We start from the raw sequence: 18,156 nt of genomic DNA, 5'->3' as shown, positions 1-18,156 counted from the left end.
ATTTGAAATAGCATAAAACGTACTCTCTCTGCAATATTAAAATACTTCATGTTGAATGTTTCATTTAGTGCATAGTATTTTTTCCATCATAAAATATGAAACAGTATTATTATGCAAATATTGGCCTAATTAAAAATAGCATATTAGCATACAACTTAGCCTACTATTTCTGGCATACAAAAATACTTCATGTTGAATGTTTAATTTAGTGCATGCTGGAAATAAATAGGATATTTTCAGTTTATTTTTCATCCAGTTAAGCGTAAACAAAAATTCGAACCTTTGGCAATACTATTAAATAGTCAATAGCAATAGATAGCCTATGTTAAAATGGTGCGCTATGGTTGTGTTTGCCATTCTGGCAAACATAGTAGATCAAATGTAGCATTTTATGCATGAAAATACAATTAGCATATGGCACAGTAGTACATAATTCATGTTGCAAAAATAGTAGGTGTAGTATTCCAAACATAGCCTATCCTTAGTGTATTGGGTGCCAATATTTCATGTATTTATGCTTGCTTTACAGATCCTACATTCTGATAACACCGTACAGTTTAACAGATCATAGAATTTGTTGATCCTTTTGTGTCATCTAGAACAGAACATAAATATACAGTGACACAACAGCTGCTTTTATATACGATGTGTTTGTGTAAGGGGAATATATATGCCATGTGCCAAGCAGTAAAGAGTGCAGTTGGCTGGGCTGTTACAAACAGCTTTAATGTTCATGTGTTCAATGTGCGAGGTCTCAGCCTGTCAGCCACCGGCACAACAGGAACTCATATGTTTATGTGCCAGATTGGTAGTAAACTCTCTCCCTCACTCCCCCCCTTTAACTCTTTCTCCCTCTCTCTGTCGCTCTGTCATTCTTCTCTGCTCTCTTTTCCCTCACACTGTCTCAGATTGCAAATTTAACTGCCATAAAAGATGTGCACCCAAAGTGCCAAACAACTGCCTCGGAGAGGTGTCAAGAAACGGAGGCAAGTCTAACTTTAGTCTTCATGCCAATCAATGATCAACACTGCATTTTCACGACAAAAACAACAATATTTATCTCACTAAACATTAAATGCTATGTGAACATCATACTCCATACATAACAGTGTGCTCAGATGAAAAAACAGGGTAATGTTGTAAGACTGAAGCTGTTTGTTTATATCACTGAAATGGATTAACCTAAAATTGATATCATCAATCATTTATATTATTAGTTATAATACCAGAGCAAAAACAAAAGAAGGAATTCCTTTTTGCAAATGTATAGTAAGCACAACATTTTATGAAAAGGCTAAAGAACAATGATATAACTGCCAAAAGGGACTCTATTGTAATATCCCTTATTTATATTATAATATAATATTATTACTCTGTACTTTTCTGAATGGAAATTCAAAATACTCATTTTCAAGTTCTACTTTCTAGTGTTGGTGGTGTTAAACTGACAGCTTTTTTACACACATACATCACGTGACTTACATTGTCTTGCCATGCTGTTCACTCCAATCCCCTTCTTCTTCTTATTGCTCATAGATCTGTTAAGTCCTGGTGCTGAATCAGATGTGGTCATGGAGGAGGGTTGTGATGACCATGACGGGGATAGACATAGTCCACTTAACGATGACATGGAAGAGTCTCTGGTGGCAGACTCCGCTGCTCTTTTGGAAGCTGGACATGGTGAGCTTGGAGATTTCCAAGACCAAGACCCAGATGAATCCAACAGAATCATCAGGTAGCTCCTCGTCACCTCTAGAAGCCCTATAAACAAAACAAACGTCACAAATAGTTGACTTTTGGCCAAAAACTTGTCTCTGTCAGTGACTAAAACTATATGCAAAATAAATGAACAAATGACTGCAAATATACACCACTACCGTTCAAAAGGCTAGGGTTGGTAAGATGCTCTTATGCTCACCAAGGCTGCATTTATTTGATCAAAAATACAGTACAATTGTTTTCTATTTAATATATTTTAAAATGAAATCTATTCCTGTAATCGTAAAACTGAATTTTCAGCAGCCATTATTTCAGTCTTCAGTGTCACATGATCTTTCAGAAATCATTCTAATACTAATATCATTCTAAAATTTCTTATCAATATTGAAAACAGTTGTACTGCTTAATATTTATGTAGAAACTGTGATACATTTTTTCAGTATCTTTTGATGAATTGAAAGTAAGTAAAAAAAACTAATGTAATGCATCCTTGCTGAATAAATGAATGTTTTTTTTTTTAAACGGTAGGGTTACTATTACAGTATAACAGAGATTTTATCAAATAAAAGTACCTAATATTAAGGACAAACAGGAAAAATATAACAATAAAAACTGAACTTGTAGTCTTGCTGTGTTCTGGGTAACAATTTGAGTTAAAACATATTGTTGTTATCGTTGTTTCTTTGAGGTCAAGTAGAAAATAAAAATAGTAACTAAACAGCAAAGGTATTTGAATGCTATGAATCCTGACCTGCAATTGACATTTTCTAGAAGGTTTTGACATGTCACCGTGTTTGTAAGCCCTTCTACCAGCAACAACATCCCACTTATGCGGGTGGTTCAGTCTGTCAAACACACCAAGAGGAAAAGCAGCAGTGTTATGAAAGAAGGCTGGCTTGTGCATTTCACCAGCAAAGACACATTGGTAAGTGCTCTGGGTTTCCATTATAAACCTTATGAATTCATGTGTGGATTACCAAGTGAACTTTCCATTCTGTACCTGATCATTTCTAGTATCTGTTGTTTTTTTCACACTAGCGTAAGAGACATTACTGGCGACTTGACAGCAAGTGCATTACCCTGTTCCAGAATGACACTGGGAGCAAATACTATAAGGTGACTTCAACTATTAGGTCAAGAAATAAAGTTTGACACTTGAAACTCACATTAACAAATTCATCTAGGAAGCATCTTGAGGGCTTTCATAATTTCTTTAGAGAACATTGATAGTTTGTCTTGATAGGTTTCATGGATCAGCGCACACATCAGATCCACATGCATGTCTCTGCAATATCATTGAGGTTTCAGCTTTCAGATAGACCTCTTGACTCTCTTCGACAGGAAATTCCTCTATCTGAGATGCTGTCTCTGGAACCAGCGAAAACATTCAACCTTCTCCCTGAGGGTGCCAACCCACATTGCTTTGAGATTGCCACAACAACTCTAGTGTACTATGTAGGAGAGAACCTGGCTACGTCGGGCTACGGAAGCAGTGTGCTTGTTAGCGGCGTGGGACAGGACGTGGCCCGCATGTGGGAGATGGCCATCCAGCATGCACTTATGCCTGTCATCGCTAAGGGCATATCTCACGGCGGCCATCACAGCTACCACAGTATGAACTTCATGGTGAAACATTTAAGGGCTTGTCCTCAAAGGGGGAAAACGCTACGAATACAGAAATGCAGTGCAGTTGTAATGTTCCCTTTCTAGTTTTCTAGGCTTTGTAAAATTTTACGCTTTGCTTCTGCCAGTAAACTACAGGGCAACTATAGCTGTGTCCAAATTTGTGTATGAGTATGTAGTGCATTTGAAAAATACCTTCTTGCTCATTATTAAAATACATTCTATAAGAATGCAGGAGTGTAGTATGAATACAATCCATGCATACTACATACAGTATGGCATTTTGGCATTGCCATGAGACATGGAATATTAACTGCGCTGCAATTTTCAGCTATTTGCAAATATGACAACTCCTCTCTCATGGCCTCATGGGATAAAATGTCCACTGGCAGCATTTTCATGAATGTTGCGTATTCGGACATACTACTCCTTTCATGCACTGCTTTTGGGATACTTTGTTAGGAAAATATCTGGAATATCTATAAAATCACATCCAGACATTCGGGATAATTCACTATTTTATGGCATTTATGGCATTATACAGCAAAATGAGCACCTTAAATGTATTTTTTGTACTTGATGCGATATATTGTATTCTAACAATGAAAAGTGTGCTTGCCTCTCTCAGTGTTATTTTAGTATTATTTATATAGTATTATAGTATTCATTAATATTTTTTATTTGATTTTATTTGTATATGTTCATATTTAATTTTTTATTTAATTTTTATTATTTGTATGTTTTGTCATTTATTAGTTTATATTTATATATATATATATATATATATATATATATATGGCTTTAATTCATTTTTAATTCAGTTGTTGTAATTTTGGTTCTTATTTTATTTCAGTTATTTGCTAAATCATCATTTCTAATTTTTGTTTAAGTTTGACTTTTTTCATTGAATATTTATATTTAATTTTATTTCAGCTTTATTTCAATTAAAAAAAACACGGCCCCCCTCACATCAGTATCGTGCAGGTTTAATTTCTAATTTGTTTCTAGTTTTCTTTGAGATGATTTTAAAAACAAGGCTGTGAGGCGACAAGCCGTATTTTAAATGTCATGATTTTAACTAATTATTTATTGTCAAGTGTTTCTTTTTCAGGTAGAATAAATTAGTAAAGGTGTAAATCTGAGTCTATGGCATTCAATACAAAAGATAAATACAGATTTTTTTTTTCTTGTTTTGTTTTTTTCACACAAACAGAAGAGGTCTCCATTAGCATCTCTGTATCCAACTGCCAGATCCAGGAGAATGTGGTAAACATTTATGCTTTTTTTTATATTTGGAGACATATAATAATATCTCATATTCTTTATCTATCAAGCTTTGTTTCTGTGTGCAAGAGCTCACCGTTCTTGTCGGTTTGCCTATAAGTGCAACCTTGAGTTCCAGTGTGATATAAACACACAATGCCTCTTGGAGATTATTTTGATAACCTGCTTGGCCATGAGGTTGCCATGGTTACGCAAGTCTTTCTAACAGAGTCCAAGTGAGATGTGGAAATACTGTAGCTCTTTAGGCTACTGGTTTGAATTCAGCCATTGTTACAGTAAAAAAAAAAAAAATAGTAGATCCAAAGAAATCTGATGTATCAAGCATTGCTTCCGAGCTTTGGGAACAGCCCATTTTGGCACATATGCTTACATTTTGTTTCTGTTTTTCTTACAGGATATTAGCACAGTGTATCAGATTTTCCCTGATGAAGTACTTGGCTCTGGGCAATTTGGCATTGTCTATGGAGGTAATGTATCAGTTTATTTACAGGGAGTTCTTTGACATGGGCACCCAGTGAGGAAATGCTTTGGAATCCGTATACTAGGAGAATATTTAATGCATATTTTACTGTATTCAAATATTTTAATATTTTAATACAGAACAGATTTTCAGAACAAATGTGATACAATCTAGTTCAATGATCAATGAATGTATAACGAGGCTAAACTTTATTTGAATATTTACAGTAAAAAGCCATTTACATATAGCCATACTTCACATCCAATAAATAAAAGTTAAAAATCCGCATTATCATTTCTTCTGATATAATGCAGGGAAACACAGGAAAACGGGCAGAGATGTTGCCATCAAGATCATAGATAAGCTGCGATTTCCAACCAAGCAGGAAAGTCAACTGCGCAATGAAGTTGCCATTCTTCAGGTAAACACAGAAATAACATACACAATACAAAGACTGCTGTGTGTGTGTGTGTGTGCATGCTCGCATGTGTGTGTGTGTGTGTGTGTGTATATATATATATATATATATATATACACTCACTGGCCACTTTATTAGGTACACCTGTCCAACTGCTCGTTAACACTTAATTTCTAAGCAGCCAATCACATGGCGGCAACTCAGTGCATTTAGGCATGTAGACATGGTCAAGACAATCTCCTGCAGTTCAAACCGAGCATCAGTATGGGGAAGAAAGTTGATTTGAGTGACTTTGAACGTGGCATGATTGTTGGTGCCAGAAGGGCTGGTCTGAGTATTTCAGAAACTGCTAATCTACTGGGATTTTCACGCACAACCATCTCTAGGGTTTACAGAGAATGGTCCGAAAAAGAAAAAACATCCAGTGAGCGGCAGTTCTGTGGGCGGAAATGCCTTGTTGATGCCAGAGGTCAGAGGAGAATGGCCAGACTGGTTCGAGCTGATAGAAGGGCAACAGTGACTGAAATAACCACTCGTTACAACCGAGGTATGCAGCAAAGCATTTGTGAAGCCACAACACGCACAACCTTGAGGCGGATGGGCTACAACAGCAGAAGACTCCACCGGGTACCACTCATCTCCACTACAAATAGGAAAAAGAGGCTACAATTTACAAGAGCTCACCAAAATTGAACAGTTGAAGACTGGAAAAATGTTGCCTGGTCTGATGAGTCTCGATTTCTGTTGAGACATTCAGATGTTAGAGTCAGAATTTGGCGTAAACAGAATGAGAACATGGAACCATTATGCCTTGTTACCACTGTGCAGGCTGGTGGTGGTGGTGTAATGGTGTGGAGGATGTTTTCCTGGCACACTTTAGGCCCCTTAGTGCCAATTGGGCATCGTTTAAATGCCACGGCCTACTTGAGCATTGTTTCTGACCATGTCCATCCCTTTATGGCCACCATGTACCCATCTTCTGATGGCTACTTCCACCATGTCACAAAGCTCTAATCATTTCAAATTGGTTTCTTGAACATGACAATGAGTTCACTGTACTAAAATGGCCTCCACAGTCACCAGATCTCAACCCAATAGAGCATCTTTGGGATGTGGTGGAACGGGAGATTCGCATCATGGATGTGCAGCCGACAAATCTGCGGCAACTGTGTGATGCCATCATGTCAATATGGACCAAACTCCCTGAGGAATGCTTCCAGCACCTTGTTGAATCTATGCCACGAAGAATTGAGGCAGTTCTGAAGGCAAAAGGGGGTCCAACCCGTTACTAGCATGGGGTACCTAATAAAGTGGCCGGTGAGTGTATATATATATGTATGTATGTATATATATATATATATATATATACACTCACCTAAAGGATTATTAGGAACACCTGTTCAATTTCTCATTAATGCAATTATCTAATCAACCAATCACATGGCAGTTGCTTCAATGCATTTAGGGGTGTGGTCCTGGTCAAGACAATCTCCTGAACTCCAAACTGAATGTCAGAATGGGAAAGAAAGGTGATTTAAGCATTTTTGAGCGTGGCATGGTTGTTGGTGCCAGACGGGCCGGTATGAGTATTTCACAATCTGCTCAGTTACTGGGATTTTCACGCACAACCATTTCTAGGGTTTACAAAGAATGGTGTGAAAAGGGAAAAACATCCAGTATGCGGCAGTCCTGTGGGCAAAAATGCCTTGTTGATGCTAGAGGTCAGAGGAGAATGGGCCGACTGATTCAAGCTGATAGAAGAGCAACTTTGACTGAAATAACCACTCGTTACAACCGAGGTATGCAGCAAAGCATTTGTGAAGCCACAACACGCACAACCTTGAGGCGGATGGGCTACAACGGCAGAAGACCCCACCGGGTACCACTCATCTCCACTACAAATAGGAAAAAGAGGCTACAATTTGCAAGAGCTCACCAAAATTGGACAGTTGAAGACTGGAAAAATGTTGCCTGGTCTGATGAGTCTCGATTTCTGTTGAGACATTCAGATGGTAGAGTCAGAATTTGGCGTAAACAGAATGAGAACATGGATCCATCATGCCTTGTTACCACTGTGCAGGCTGGTGGTGGTGGTGTAATGGTGTGGGGGATGTTTTCTTGGCACACTTTAGGCCCCTTAGTGCCAATTGGGCATCGTTTAAATGCCACGGCCTACCTGAGCATTGTTTCTGACCATGTCCATCCCTTTATGGCCACCATGTACCCATCCTCTGATGGCTACTTCCAGCAGGATAATGCACCATGTCACAAAGCTCGAATCATTTCAAATTGGTTTCTTGAACATGACAATGAGTTCACTGTACTAAAATGGCCCCCACAGTCACCAGATCTCAACCCAATAGAGCATCTTTGGGATGTGGTGGAACGGGAGCTTCGTGCCCTGATGTGCATCTCACAAATCTCCATCAACTGCAAGATGCTATCCTATCAATATGGGCCAACATTTCTAAAGAATGCTTTCAGCACCTTGTTGAATCAATGCCACGTAGAATTAAGGCAGTTCTGAAGGCGAAAGGAGGTCAAACACAGTATTAGTATGGTGTTCCTAATAATCCTTTAGGTGAGTGTGTATATATATGTATATATGGTCACACTTTAGATTAGGGTCCAATTCTACAGTATTAACTGCTACGACTTTTGCCTTGTTACTGTTCCTAATTACTGCTCATTAATAGTTAGTACGGTAGTTGTTAAGTTTAAGTGTTGGGTAGGATTAAGGAATGTAGAATATGGTCATGCAGAATAAGGCATTAATATGTGCTTTATAAGTACTAATAAACAGCCAATATCCTAATAATATGCATGCTAATAAACAACTAGTTAATAGTCAGAATATAAATATATATGTAATGTATATGTGTGTGTGTGTGTGTGTGTGTGCAATGTGCATTTAATACTACTACTAATAACAAATGAATATAATATATTAAAAATATTAATATTAAAGGCATATTAAATGCAAATTTATACAAATTTATTTAGATTAAACATCTATATTACAATATTGGCAATTTTGTAATTTTATAATTAAATATAAATGTCATATCTTTCTTCTGCAGAACCTCCACCATCCTGGCATTGTCAACCTCGAGTGCATGTTTGAGACACCAGAGCGTGTCTTTGTTGTCATGGAAAAGCTCCATGGCGACATGTTGGAGATGATACTGTCAAGTGAGAAGGGAAGGCTGCCAGAACGCATCACCAAGTTTCTCGTTACGCAGGTACATCTCACAGGCACCGCACAACGTAACAGTCAGTATACACTCAATCCCATATAAATATTTGAAGTAACAAATGGTAGTGTTTTTCATTTTTATTTACAATTTCTTTTGTTTTACACCGTATTGTAGTTATAATGCTGTTCTGCTCTTTTCCCAGATTCTCGTCGCTCTCCGCCACCTTCACTTCAAAAACATCGTTCACTGTGATCTCAAACCTGAGAATGTTTTGTTAGCCTCCGCTGACTCTTTTCCACAAGTGAGTAAAATCCGAACAGAACGAAAAGCGACAACAAAAAGAAAGGAAATATCTGAATGAAGTGAGGCCACACCGAAATTAACATAAATGGATCTGTTTTTGTAAATGTGCAAGAATAAAAGATGGTAATTATAGCGTTCTCGTGGTGTGTTCGAGGCACAGGGTTGTGTGTGTCTCTACATTCTAATGAAAGATTTCTAAATTATCCTCCCATTGTTTCTTCTGTCTACTGCACAAGCTTGTCTCTGGAAGCTCTCAAGCAGAAACATGACTCACTGTTTGAGAGCAGGCAAACATTTTGGAAGAATACTAAACAAATCACTGCGTGTCATTTACAAATATTTTGCAACGGTGGAAGCAGAACTGGAGCTGTCAACATCTGAGCTCGGTTCCTGTTTCCTCGGGTGCTTGTTGCTGTGCTTAAGCAAATGTTTTAAAGGTAGAAAGTGTAGATCAGCAGGAGATGCATTGTAACCACATCCAACTGGGTGATAATTTCACTTGACTTTCGTTCAGACCGTGACAACTGATCATTACGACGTCTGTGGTGTTAAAAGCTAGCTCCAGAACAAAAGGATGTTATTTTTTTGGTCTTTTGTGCATCTCAGTCCTAGTCGAGTAAAATAGCCAGTTCCTCTTGGCGTCTGCTTATTGTAAAGCTCATTATTCCTTGGTTTGTCTTGCAGGTGAAGCTGTGTGATTTCGGCTTTGCACGTATTATTGGTGAGAAGTCTTTTAGGCGTTCGGTGGTAGGCACCCCGGCGTACCTCGCCCCGGAGGTGCTTCGGAACAAGGGCTACAACCGCTCGCTGGACATGTGGTCCGTGGGTGTTATCGTCTACGTCAGTCTCAGTGGAACGTTCCCCTTTAATGAGGATGAAGACATTCACGATCAAATCCAGAATGCTGCTTTCATGTACCCACCCAACCCCTGGAAAACAGTGACCCCAGAGGGTAAGTTTTGGGGAGAACTTTGGAACAAAACCATCAATGAATGTGGAATCAAAGTAAAGTTTAAAGGGATAGTTCACACGAAAATTGTAATTCTGTCATCATTTACTGCATGAAGAAAACAAAAGCATATATTCTAAAATAAAACATTTCAGTCATTTTTTGGTTTTGTTTGTTTGTTTGTGTTCCACAGAAGAAAGTCGCCGAATTAGATTTTGCAGTACATAGATTTAGAAAGGTTGTGAAATACTGAGATAACCATTTAAAACAAGTCAGAAGCAAGCTGTATTAACCTCTCTAAGCTGGAAGAGATTTAGAGTCCGTTATGTGTGTGTTAATCCTTAAAAATGTAAGCGGTAATCCAGTCACAGAGCTATTTTCACGAATCCCATCTCACATGCGAAGAACCTTATTTGGATAGTTAATATGAATTAACTTCCATTAGCTAATATCCCTGCTAATGTACAAATATGATCTATGTACTGCTATTTCTAGCCAGACATGCTACTGATATTCGCCCAGATGTTAAACTCTATTTTGAAGTCATATTTCAGCTTGATGTTCCTGTTAATTATCTCCGCCCTGTGACTGTACGCATAGATGACCTCAACTCACCTACTTGGCTCATGGTTCATGATCTAGGTAGATATGGTCAGGATTAATTCAGAGTAAAGACCAGAGAAAAAAACAGAGAATTGAGGTCTTGAATAGGTAATATTTACGTTTAAGTCATATGCAATCTGTGCAAAATTGACCTTCATCTCATTACCTTAACTACATTTTTGATGCCCTGACCTTTGACCCTGTTTATTTACTAATGCCCTCTTTCTTCCTCATTAAAATAGCAAGAGAACCAGAGACCACACTTTACTTACTTAAGAACACTGGCAATTGGAACAAATTATTCACATAGACTTTTATTTATTTATATAGTTTGGCTGGTATAAAGAATGGCAATTTTGTAACAATTACTTTGTTTTTTAACTGTTTTAATTGAATTTGTTCCTGTTTTCTGTGAAGTGAAAATAATTAAGTGGCATAACAAAGAGTATCTCAAAAACGCTTTATAAAACAAGTTGCAAAACAAAGGGAGAAATTACAGAACAAATTAGAAGTTAGATTTGATTTTACTGCAATGCATTTACATGCATGTACATTTTCTCTTTAATTTTCAATATATATATATTTTTTTTTTTTATTATAATATAATAAATAATTTAAATATAGATCATTTTCATAATGTATTAAATCTATCAATTGTTGTTTTTAAATTAATGTGTAGTAACTTTGCGTGACTACCCTGCTTCCAAGCTGATGGTAAATGTGTGAGAGAGAGTTGGAAGAGAAGGAAGGGGAAAAGAAAAGATGAAGAGAAGAGAGGGCAAGGGTTAAAGAAAGAGACTGGTGCGAGCGTGCTCAATTTTTGTTACGACCCATTCATGTGTATAATGCCAAACGATCCCTCAGACTAAAGCGCAGAGGCCTCAAGGTTAAGAAACTTTGGAGTGTCTCGGAAATTTGTGACCCCTGAAATAATGTTAACGTGATGTTGGTTTTGCTCATTATCCCTCTGGACACAAAATCCTTCAGGTTTTCCACCAAAGCCTGGTCACTGACAACCTGTTTTGTTGTTACAGCAATTGACCTCATTAATAACCTGCTGCAAGTCAAAATGAGGAAGCGCTACAGCGTGGACAAGTCTCTCAGCCATCCCTGGTTACAGGTTAGTAGATAATGACTTTGATATGCCCTGTGTAAAAAAAAAAAAAAAACTATGATATACACACAACAAAAACTTTCTGTTTTTCCCCTCACAGACACATTAGGCAACTGAAATAGGAGTGGAGTTACCCCCTCATGTCTGTGTTCAGTTCTAAGAATCAGTTCTTACATGCATAGATGAGCATGTGATAGATATTCGCACATAGTAGGGAACTTGCAAAAGAAGTTTAGAAATTTGTATAACATCTATTTATAATCAGAAAAAATATATATTGTTATACTGTTGTTCAAGTGCATGAATTGTTTTTCATCATGTTACTACTCAATTTCTGTCATTTTTACATGTTAAAATGAACCTTTGAAATGAAATAAAGACATAAATATATAAATAAATATACAATAGCAAACTGAATGTAATGTTATCGGACATTAATTGCAATTGCAGTTAATGTCTAAAATGTTAATGTTAATAATGTAAATTTAAATTGAGCAATTAAATGAAAAGGCATGGTGGTTTAAATTAATATTAAATCCAATTAGCTGAACTTTAGAGTGCTTTTTGACCTACTTCAGTAGTATATCTTTATATGTAATTACTTGTATTGTCTTTTAAATTTGATTAAAGTGCACTAGCGAATGGGCTGACAAGCATTTATGGTCAAATTAAATATACTAATAACATTTCTATTGAAACTTGAATGTCATGCATAGAAATATAATTATAAATGGAGAAGTTGCAATTTAGTACATTTCAGATTGACTTTAAATGTAATAATGAATAACACGCTACAGTGAAAATTATAATCAAGTACCTTACATGTGTTTTAGTACAAAAAATGATTAAAACAATGATTTAAAATGTACTTTTTAATTTTACATTATTATGGTGGACGTTATAAAAATGTATTTAAGTGAGTTAAATAGTAATGAAATTGTACTCTAAGTACAATTAAGTGACCTTTTATTCCATTAAAGTTTTATTAGCTGCAGTAGTTTTTTCACAAGGGTAGATATTGACAGAAAGTTTTTTTTTATTATTATTATTATTTCTGTATTTTCACTTTTTTTTTTTTAGCTGTGTGGAACGTTTTTGATCCCTAAAAATATATATCTTTATGTCAGGACTACCAGATGTGGCTGGACCTGCGGACTCTGGAGTGTAAAATGCAGGAGCGATATATCACCCACGAAAGCGATGATTTGCGCTGGGAGCATTTTGCAGAACAAAATGGCCTTCCGTACCCAGCCCACTTAATCAACCCTCACGCTGATGTCCGTGAAGAGGCGGAGTCTGACGAGCTTGTGATGGGCCTGCTCAGCGACAGAGTCAGTGTTCTGTAAATTGCTGCCTACCCCTTTAAGGGCACAACAACGGAACTCAAGCCAACTGTATACTGCGAAATCACCACTTTAGTCAACAGTAAATGACTTGACAATTCCTAACAGAAGTGCTGCACAATTTCATTTAACAGTACACTACAGATCAAGCACAAATTTCATTAAACACACAGTGCCTAAACCACAAAAGCCAACCTAGCCATACATTACATAGACAAAAACAATTATACCCAAATATATAACAATAACACATTACTACAACAACAACAACAAAACATCAAACAAAACAACTGCACTTATCGATCAAAAATCTTGTTCTTAACCTGAGAATAAAATTATTTATTATTATTATTTTGCCATTAACTGGCACGACACAGTTGAAAAAAACTATCAACAGTATTTCTTTGTATAATTCACAAAATAAGTAAAGTATAAAATTAACTTATAAAGCCTTTTATTATTAACTTATTAATATTATAAATTATTCTGCTATGAAAAGTCCATTAAAAGCACAGATTTTGTGGTGACCTGTTGCATCAGTGATAACTTGACAAATGTATAGCGGAGAGCATTTATAGCTTTTGTGTTTATGTGCTTGTGTGTGTGTGTGTGTGTGTGTGTGTGTGTGTGTGTGTGTGTGTGTGTGTGTGTGTGTGTGTGTGTGTGTGTGTGTGTGTGTGTGTGTGTGTGTGTGTGTGTGTGTGTGTGTGTGTGTGTGTGTGTGTGTGTGTGTGTGTGTGTGTGTGTGTGGTGTGTGTGGTGTGTGTGTGTGTGTGTGGTACTTTGGAGGTTGGTTATGTTAGTTTTCTGTGCAAGTGTAAGACAGCAAAGCAACACTGCCTGTGGACTGGAGATGTTTTTCCTTTTGCTTTCTTCGGATATGTTGGGATAATAAAGTGCAGCTGGTTGTGTGTGCATAAAGTATTATGTGCTCATGACAGATTTTCTGTGTGTTTCTTTCAGTGTTCCCTTTAAGTGAAGAAGTGCAACACTAATGTACTCATCAGCTGTTCTGTCCAAAAGCCTGATTAAATGTTAACAAAATATTTCTTTAGTTATATAATTATGGGTTGGAATGAGAGCAAGTCACAGAATGGCAGTTTTGACGATAACTGGCCAAAGGTGAGTGCTAAAGCCATAGTGCCTTAAAAGGATCATATAGGCATACTGTGGTCTAGTATTTTTGGCACGCTGCTGCTTCATCTTCAAATCAAGTAGGATTTTTTTGCCCACAGGAAAGGTGCTTCCTAATCGACAGATGGCGCTGTATGCTTATGCAGCATGAAAGCCTAAAAAGTTGGCTCGGTGGGACAGTAGGGTACAAACCTCTCTCAATACAACATTTTACTAGATGGACAGACCGTTGAAAACAATAATAAGAATAGTAAAAACAACTCAAATCAAGGAATGTACTGGATTTGCCATGGCATAGGCTATTTAACAAATGTTTGTATAAGTAGCTACGGAAAGTTGTAATAAGTAGGCCCAAGGAGGGTGATTTAGAAAAGACTTTAGTCGTGATAAACGTCATATATATCTATCTATATATATAGGCCTATATATAGATAGGCTATTTTTTTTTTCGCGTTTGAAAAAGAGGTCGTGAGGAGACAAGCCGTATTTTAAATGTCATGATTTTCAACAACACGTTGAGTTTTTGTTGTTGTCATTAATCATCGTCAGCAAAGTTAAAATTAACTATCTCTTGAACAAACTGATCGCGAATATTAAATATGACAGTTTTTAAAAGTCCATGACTTAAATCTCTTATGAGGTCTACACGGAATTATTTTTTTATTCATTCGTGTTTTTTTCTGTTTTGATTTATGTACAGAAACGTTTAGTTATACATGTAGGCTAATGTAGGCTAACTTAAATAGTCTTATTTTGAGCTACATTTTTATGTAACTTTAGCCTACAGGCTGTCCCACTATAATTTCTATTTCCCCCATCCTGCATGGGTTATATCTAGCCTAGGCCTATCCAAACTCATCTCAAAATGTATTTTGTCAAGAAAACGCAAAATGCGTTTTTCCTCCCTTTTCCTGACTTTTTCCTGTTTAATTAGAAAATATCCCATTCTGAAACAGCAGTCGGTGTTTATGAATCATTTACACAACCCCACCAGCAGAAGCCTATTCCTGGACAAGAGATGACGAGCTCGTGTAGCGGCTGAAAGAAAGGGAAGAATCTTACAGATGGGCTGTCTATCGAGTTACGCATCATTTGAGTCTGTTTTTTCTCTTTCTCATCCAAACTCCTCCCCACAATAGATGGAGAATAGAGCCAATAGTGCAGGTGTTACACAACCAAAGCAAAATGTATGCTACTGTAGGTTATATGTCATATCTAATAGAAATAAAAACCAATTAAGACCAATAAAAAATTAAACAAGAAATTCGATTGAAACCATGGATTTAAAATGTTGTGAACATTAAAACAGCTAGACTAATTGTGAAGCATACATTACATCAACAAAATAAAAAAAGTAAAATCAAACAATGTGAGAAAATTATATGGGTAAGATTATTTATAAATAGCATCATTTTATAAATTATTTTGATCAAACAGTGCAGTTCAAGTCTGTCATGTAAGCTAAACAATTTTTTATGATAATGAAAATTAATTTACGTGAGTAGGCTATAGGACCTATTACATTAAACGAATATTTTATTAAGTCTTTAAATCTTTCAACAGATTGTCCACAGTCGGAAGAGATTTAATTGCTGTCTTTAAAATAAAAAAACTAGAAGAACTTTTAACCACGCGCTATTAATTGACTAATTTCTCAAGAATAAAAAAAGTAAGAAACTACAAGCCTATAGACAGAGCGCTAAAACCGGTATTTTATATCTCGGCGTTTCCTAGAACAAGAAGGGACAGTAGGCTAATCAAGTAGCCTAATATAAAAGCAATATATTAAATTATGCCTTAAAATATTTCTTATTAACACATTTGTCTTTTTTCTCCCATGCGATGTATCTGCTGGAGTTGCACATGTTTTCTAGGGAATGTGTACTCGGAAAATAGTTAGTATGCAAATGAAGAATCACAGCTTTGACAGTGAGTAACCATATGTTCTGCAATTGCATATTAAAAAAAGGAGAGAGAGAGAGATATATCCTGAAAGGATTGTTGCCGTAGTAACTCCGTTTTTCTTCATCCTGGCTGCGTTGGCACAGACAATTTCACCAAAAGGAAAACAAATAGTTTCGCACGTCTGAATTATTTGGTTCTGTCAGACAAAACACGCAAATATTTTCCCCGATTCTGTGTTGAGCAGCAAACATGAAACCAGACGGTGCAAAAAAAAAAAAAAAAAAAAAAAAAAATGGCAGAATAAATGACTTTAGGCTACAGTTCACGAGTCAAACGGTTACTCTCTTTGTTTGATAGGCCTATTCATTTCAAACGATAATTTTTAAATCATAAATGTTAAGTCTAAATATAAATAGCGGCCATTGTGTTATCCTATTCGTTGCAATTTAATATTAGGTCTATTTGTTTTTAATTGACTTAGGCTATTTTGTCAGCAATGTTTTAGTTATCCATGACATAATGTAGGCATATATCCCTTGTAGGCGACCATGAATCAGACATGTCTCGCTACTGGACTGCCATAAACGATAGCCTAATCAATTGAAATCTTGATTATGTGAAAACAAGTTGCGCGTGGCAGCTATCTGCAAAATGTGCACGTGCATTTAGTTGTGTGCTGCTACGCGCGCGACAGCTTCATCAACCCCCAGTTATCCTCTGCTCCTGCAACGGAGAATAGCTATTCAAAGAAAGATTAAACATGTTAGAAAAAAGGGTTTTGCTTTTATAGTCAATTTGATGTCAAATTCTGCCAGTTAGAAAAAACATTGATGTTGCACTGAGAGATGAATGTTGGTCTAATGGATCGAAGAATATCTATAAAACTCACTCATTTTGCTAACTTGAATAGCCTACTAAAATAAAATTTACATAATTAAAAATAAGGATAAAATACACGTAATATGAAATCAAATGCTAAGATAGGCTAAATTGCCCAAGTTGTAGCCTACAACAAAACAACTAATGGCTAATGGTTTTAGCCTCATTAAAAAAAAAAAAACTTCTGATCATGTAAAATATTTTAAAAATTAGTTTTTAAGTAATGTGGCCAATTAACTTTTAAGTTCAATACATTTTTAATGCAGGTTTTTGTCTTATAACAATGATCACAGTGTTTAGGTGGTTCGCTAGGGGACGCCAAAACAGAAACTGATAAAGATCAGATTTGACAAACCAAGAGAAAAAATATAGGCTAAAGAAAGGGTATATTCAAGTAAATATGTAAACAAATAAAAAAGAAAAGAAAACTGTTAAATAATAATAATAAAATTCTTGTAGTCAATTATTCATATATTTTGGAATATTGCAATATCGTTCTTTTTGATTTAGAAACACTTTTGTGTCCATAACTTGTCACAAATCATTTCATTTTCATGTGTCATGTTTTCAGAGTTTCAACTTGATTTTCTTCATTAATTCGATTCAAAGTGGTTAAAAGGTGCAATGAACTCATCACTGCAGGTTACCACTTTGACACCACTTTAATTTGACTTCAAATGTAAATTAGCAACTAAATGAAAGTTAACAATTTTAGTGGGTTGAATTTTTTTTATAGTGTATGACCATATTGCATAATTATTAATCTACTGTACATCTAGTTATGGAACGGAGCAATATGTGAACAACTGGGTATTTGAGTATCTAAATGAATGAATCCTGTGAAACAAGGTAAGACTAAACCCAAAGGTTCATAAACTTTAGTCAGAGAACTATAGCTCCCATGGACTGCTTGTTGAAACCACATTAGTGTACACCTCAAAACTTTCCTTTTCACTTAAAATATATCCTCCTGTTCTAGATTTCTCCATTGGGAAGTTGTTCAGCTGACAAATTAGACTAGCTAAATATTATGATAACCTTTTCCATCCTAATTTGTAGTGCAGCCTGCACACATGCTAGGATCAACATCAATTACAGTACAACATTTCAAGTGCATGGTTCAGAGAAATGTCAGGAAGTCAGTGAAGGGGAACGTGGGGTTTTCGGGGTGGGAGTCGAGGGGTCAGTATTCATTTCCGCAAACCCTTAATGTTAACTGCGAATT

At 36.3% G+C, this 18,156-nt stretch overlaps 1 protein-coding gene across 2 annotated transcripts in view; it reads left to right on the top strand.

Moving 5' to 3' along the window:
• Positions 1-13,953, top strand: part of prkd1 (protein kinase D1) — a 45,154-nt gene extending 31,201 nt beyond the window's left edge. For both annotated transcript variants that reach the window (XM_056234048.1, XM_056234047.1), the window contains 14 exons: positions 909-986; positions 1,537-1,735; positions 2,521-2,644; positions 2,758-2,835; positions 3,061-3,331; positions 4,556-4,608; positions 5,021-5,093; positions 5,401-5,507; positions 8,585-8,746; positions 8,904-9,002; positions 9,689-9,956; positions 11,591-11,676; positions 12,798-13,632; positions 13,803-13,953. In XM_056234048.1, the coding sequence (XP_056090023.1) occupies positions 909-986; positions 1,537-1,735; positions 2,521-2,644; positions 2,758-2,835; positions 3,061-3,331; positions 4,556-4,608; positions 5,021-5,093; positions 5,401-5,507; positions 8,585-8,746; positions 8,904-9,002; positions 9,689-9,956; positions 11,591-11,676; positions 12,798-13,016 (1,817 nt within the window). In that variant the 3' untranslated portion in view covers positions 13,017-13,632; positions 13,803-13,953. The remainder of the gene's footprint in view (positions 1-908; positions 987-1,536; positions 1,736-2,520; positions 2,645-2,757; positions 2,836-3,060; positions 3,332-4,555; positions 4,609-5,020; positions 5,094-5,400; positions 5,508-8,584; positions 8,747-8,903; positions 9,003-9,688; positions 9,957-11,590; positions 11,677-12,797; positions 13,633-13,802) is intronic.
• The last annotated feature ends 4,203 nt before the right edge of the window (positions 13,954-18,156 follow it).

This window comes from Rhinichthys klamathensis, unplaced genomic scaffold (assembly GCF_029890125.1).
Source record: "Rhinichthys klamathensis goyatoka isolate OS25496 unplaced genomic scaffold, OSU_Roscu_1.1 h1tg000387l_1, whole genome shotgun sequence".
Taxonomy (NCBI): Eukaryota; Metazoa; Chordata; class Actinopteri; order Cypriniformes; family Leuciscidae; genus Rhinichthys; species Rhinichthys klamathensis.
Note: the sequence above shows the minus strand (reverse complement) of the source record. Positions and strands in the feature narration are given on the sequence as shown.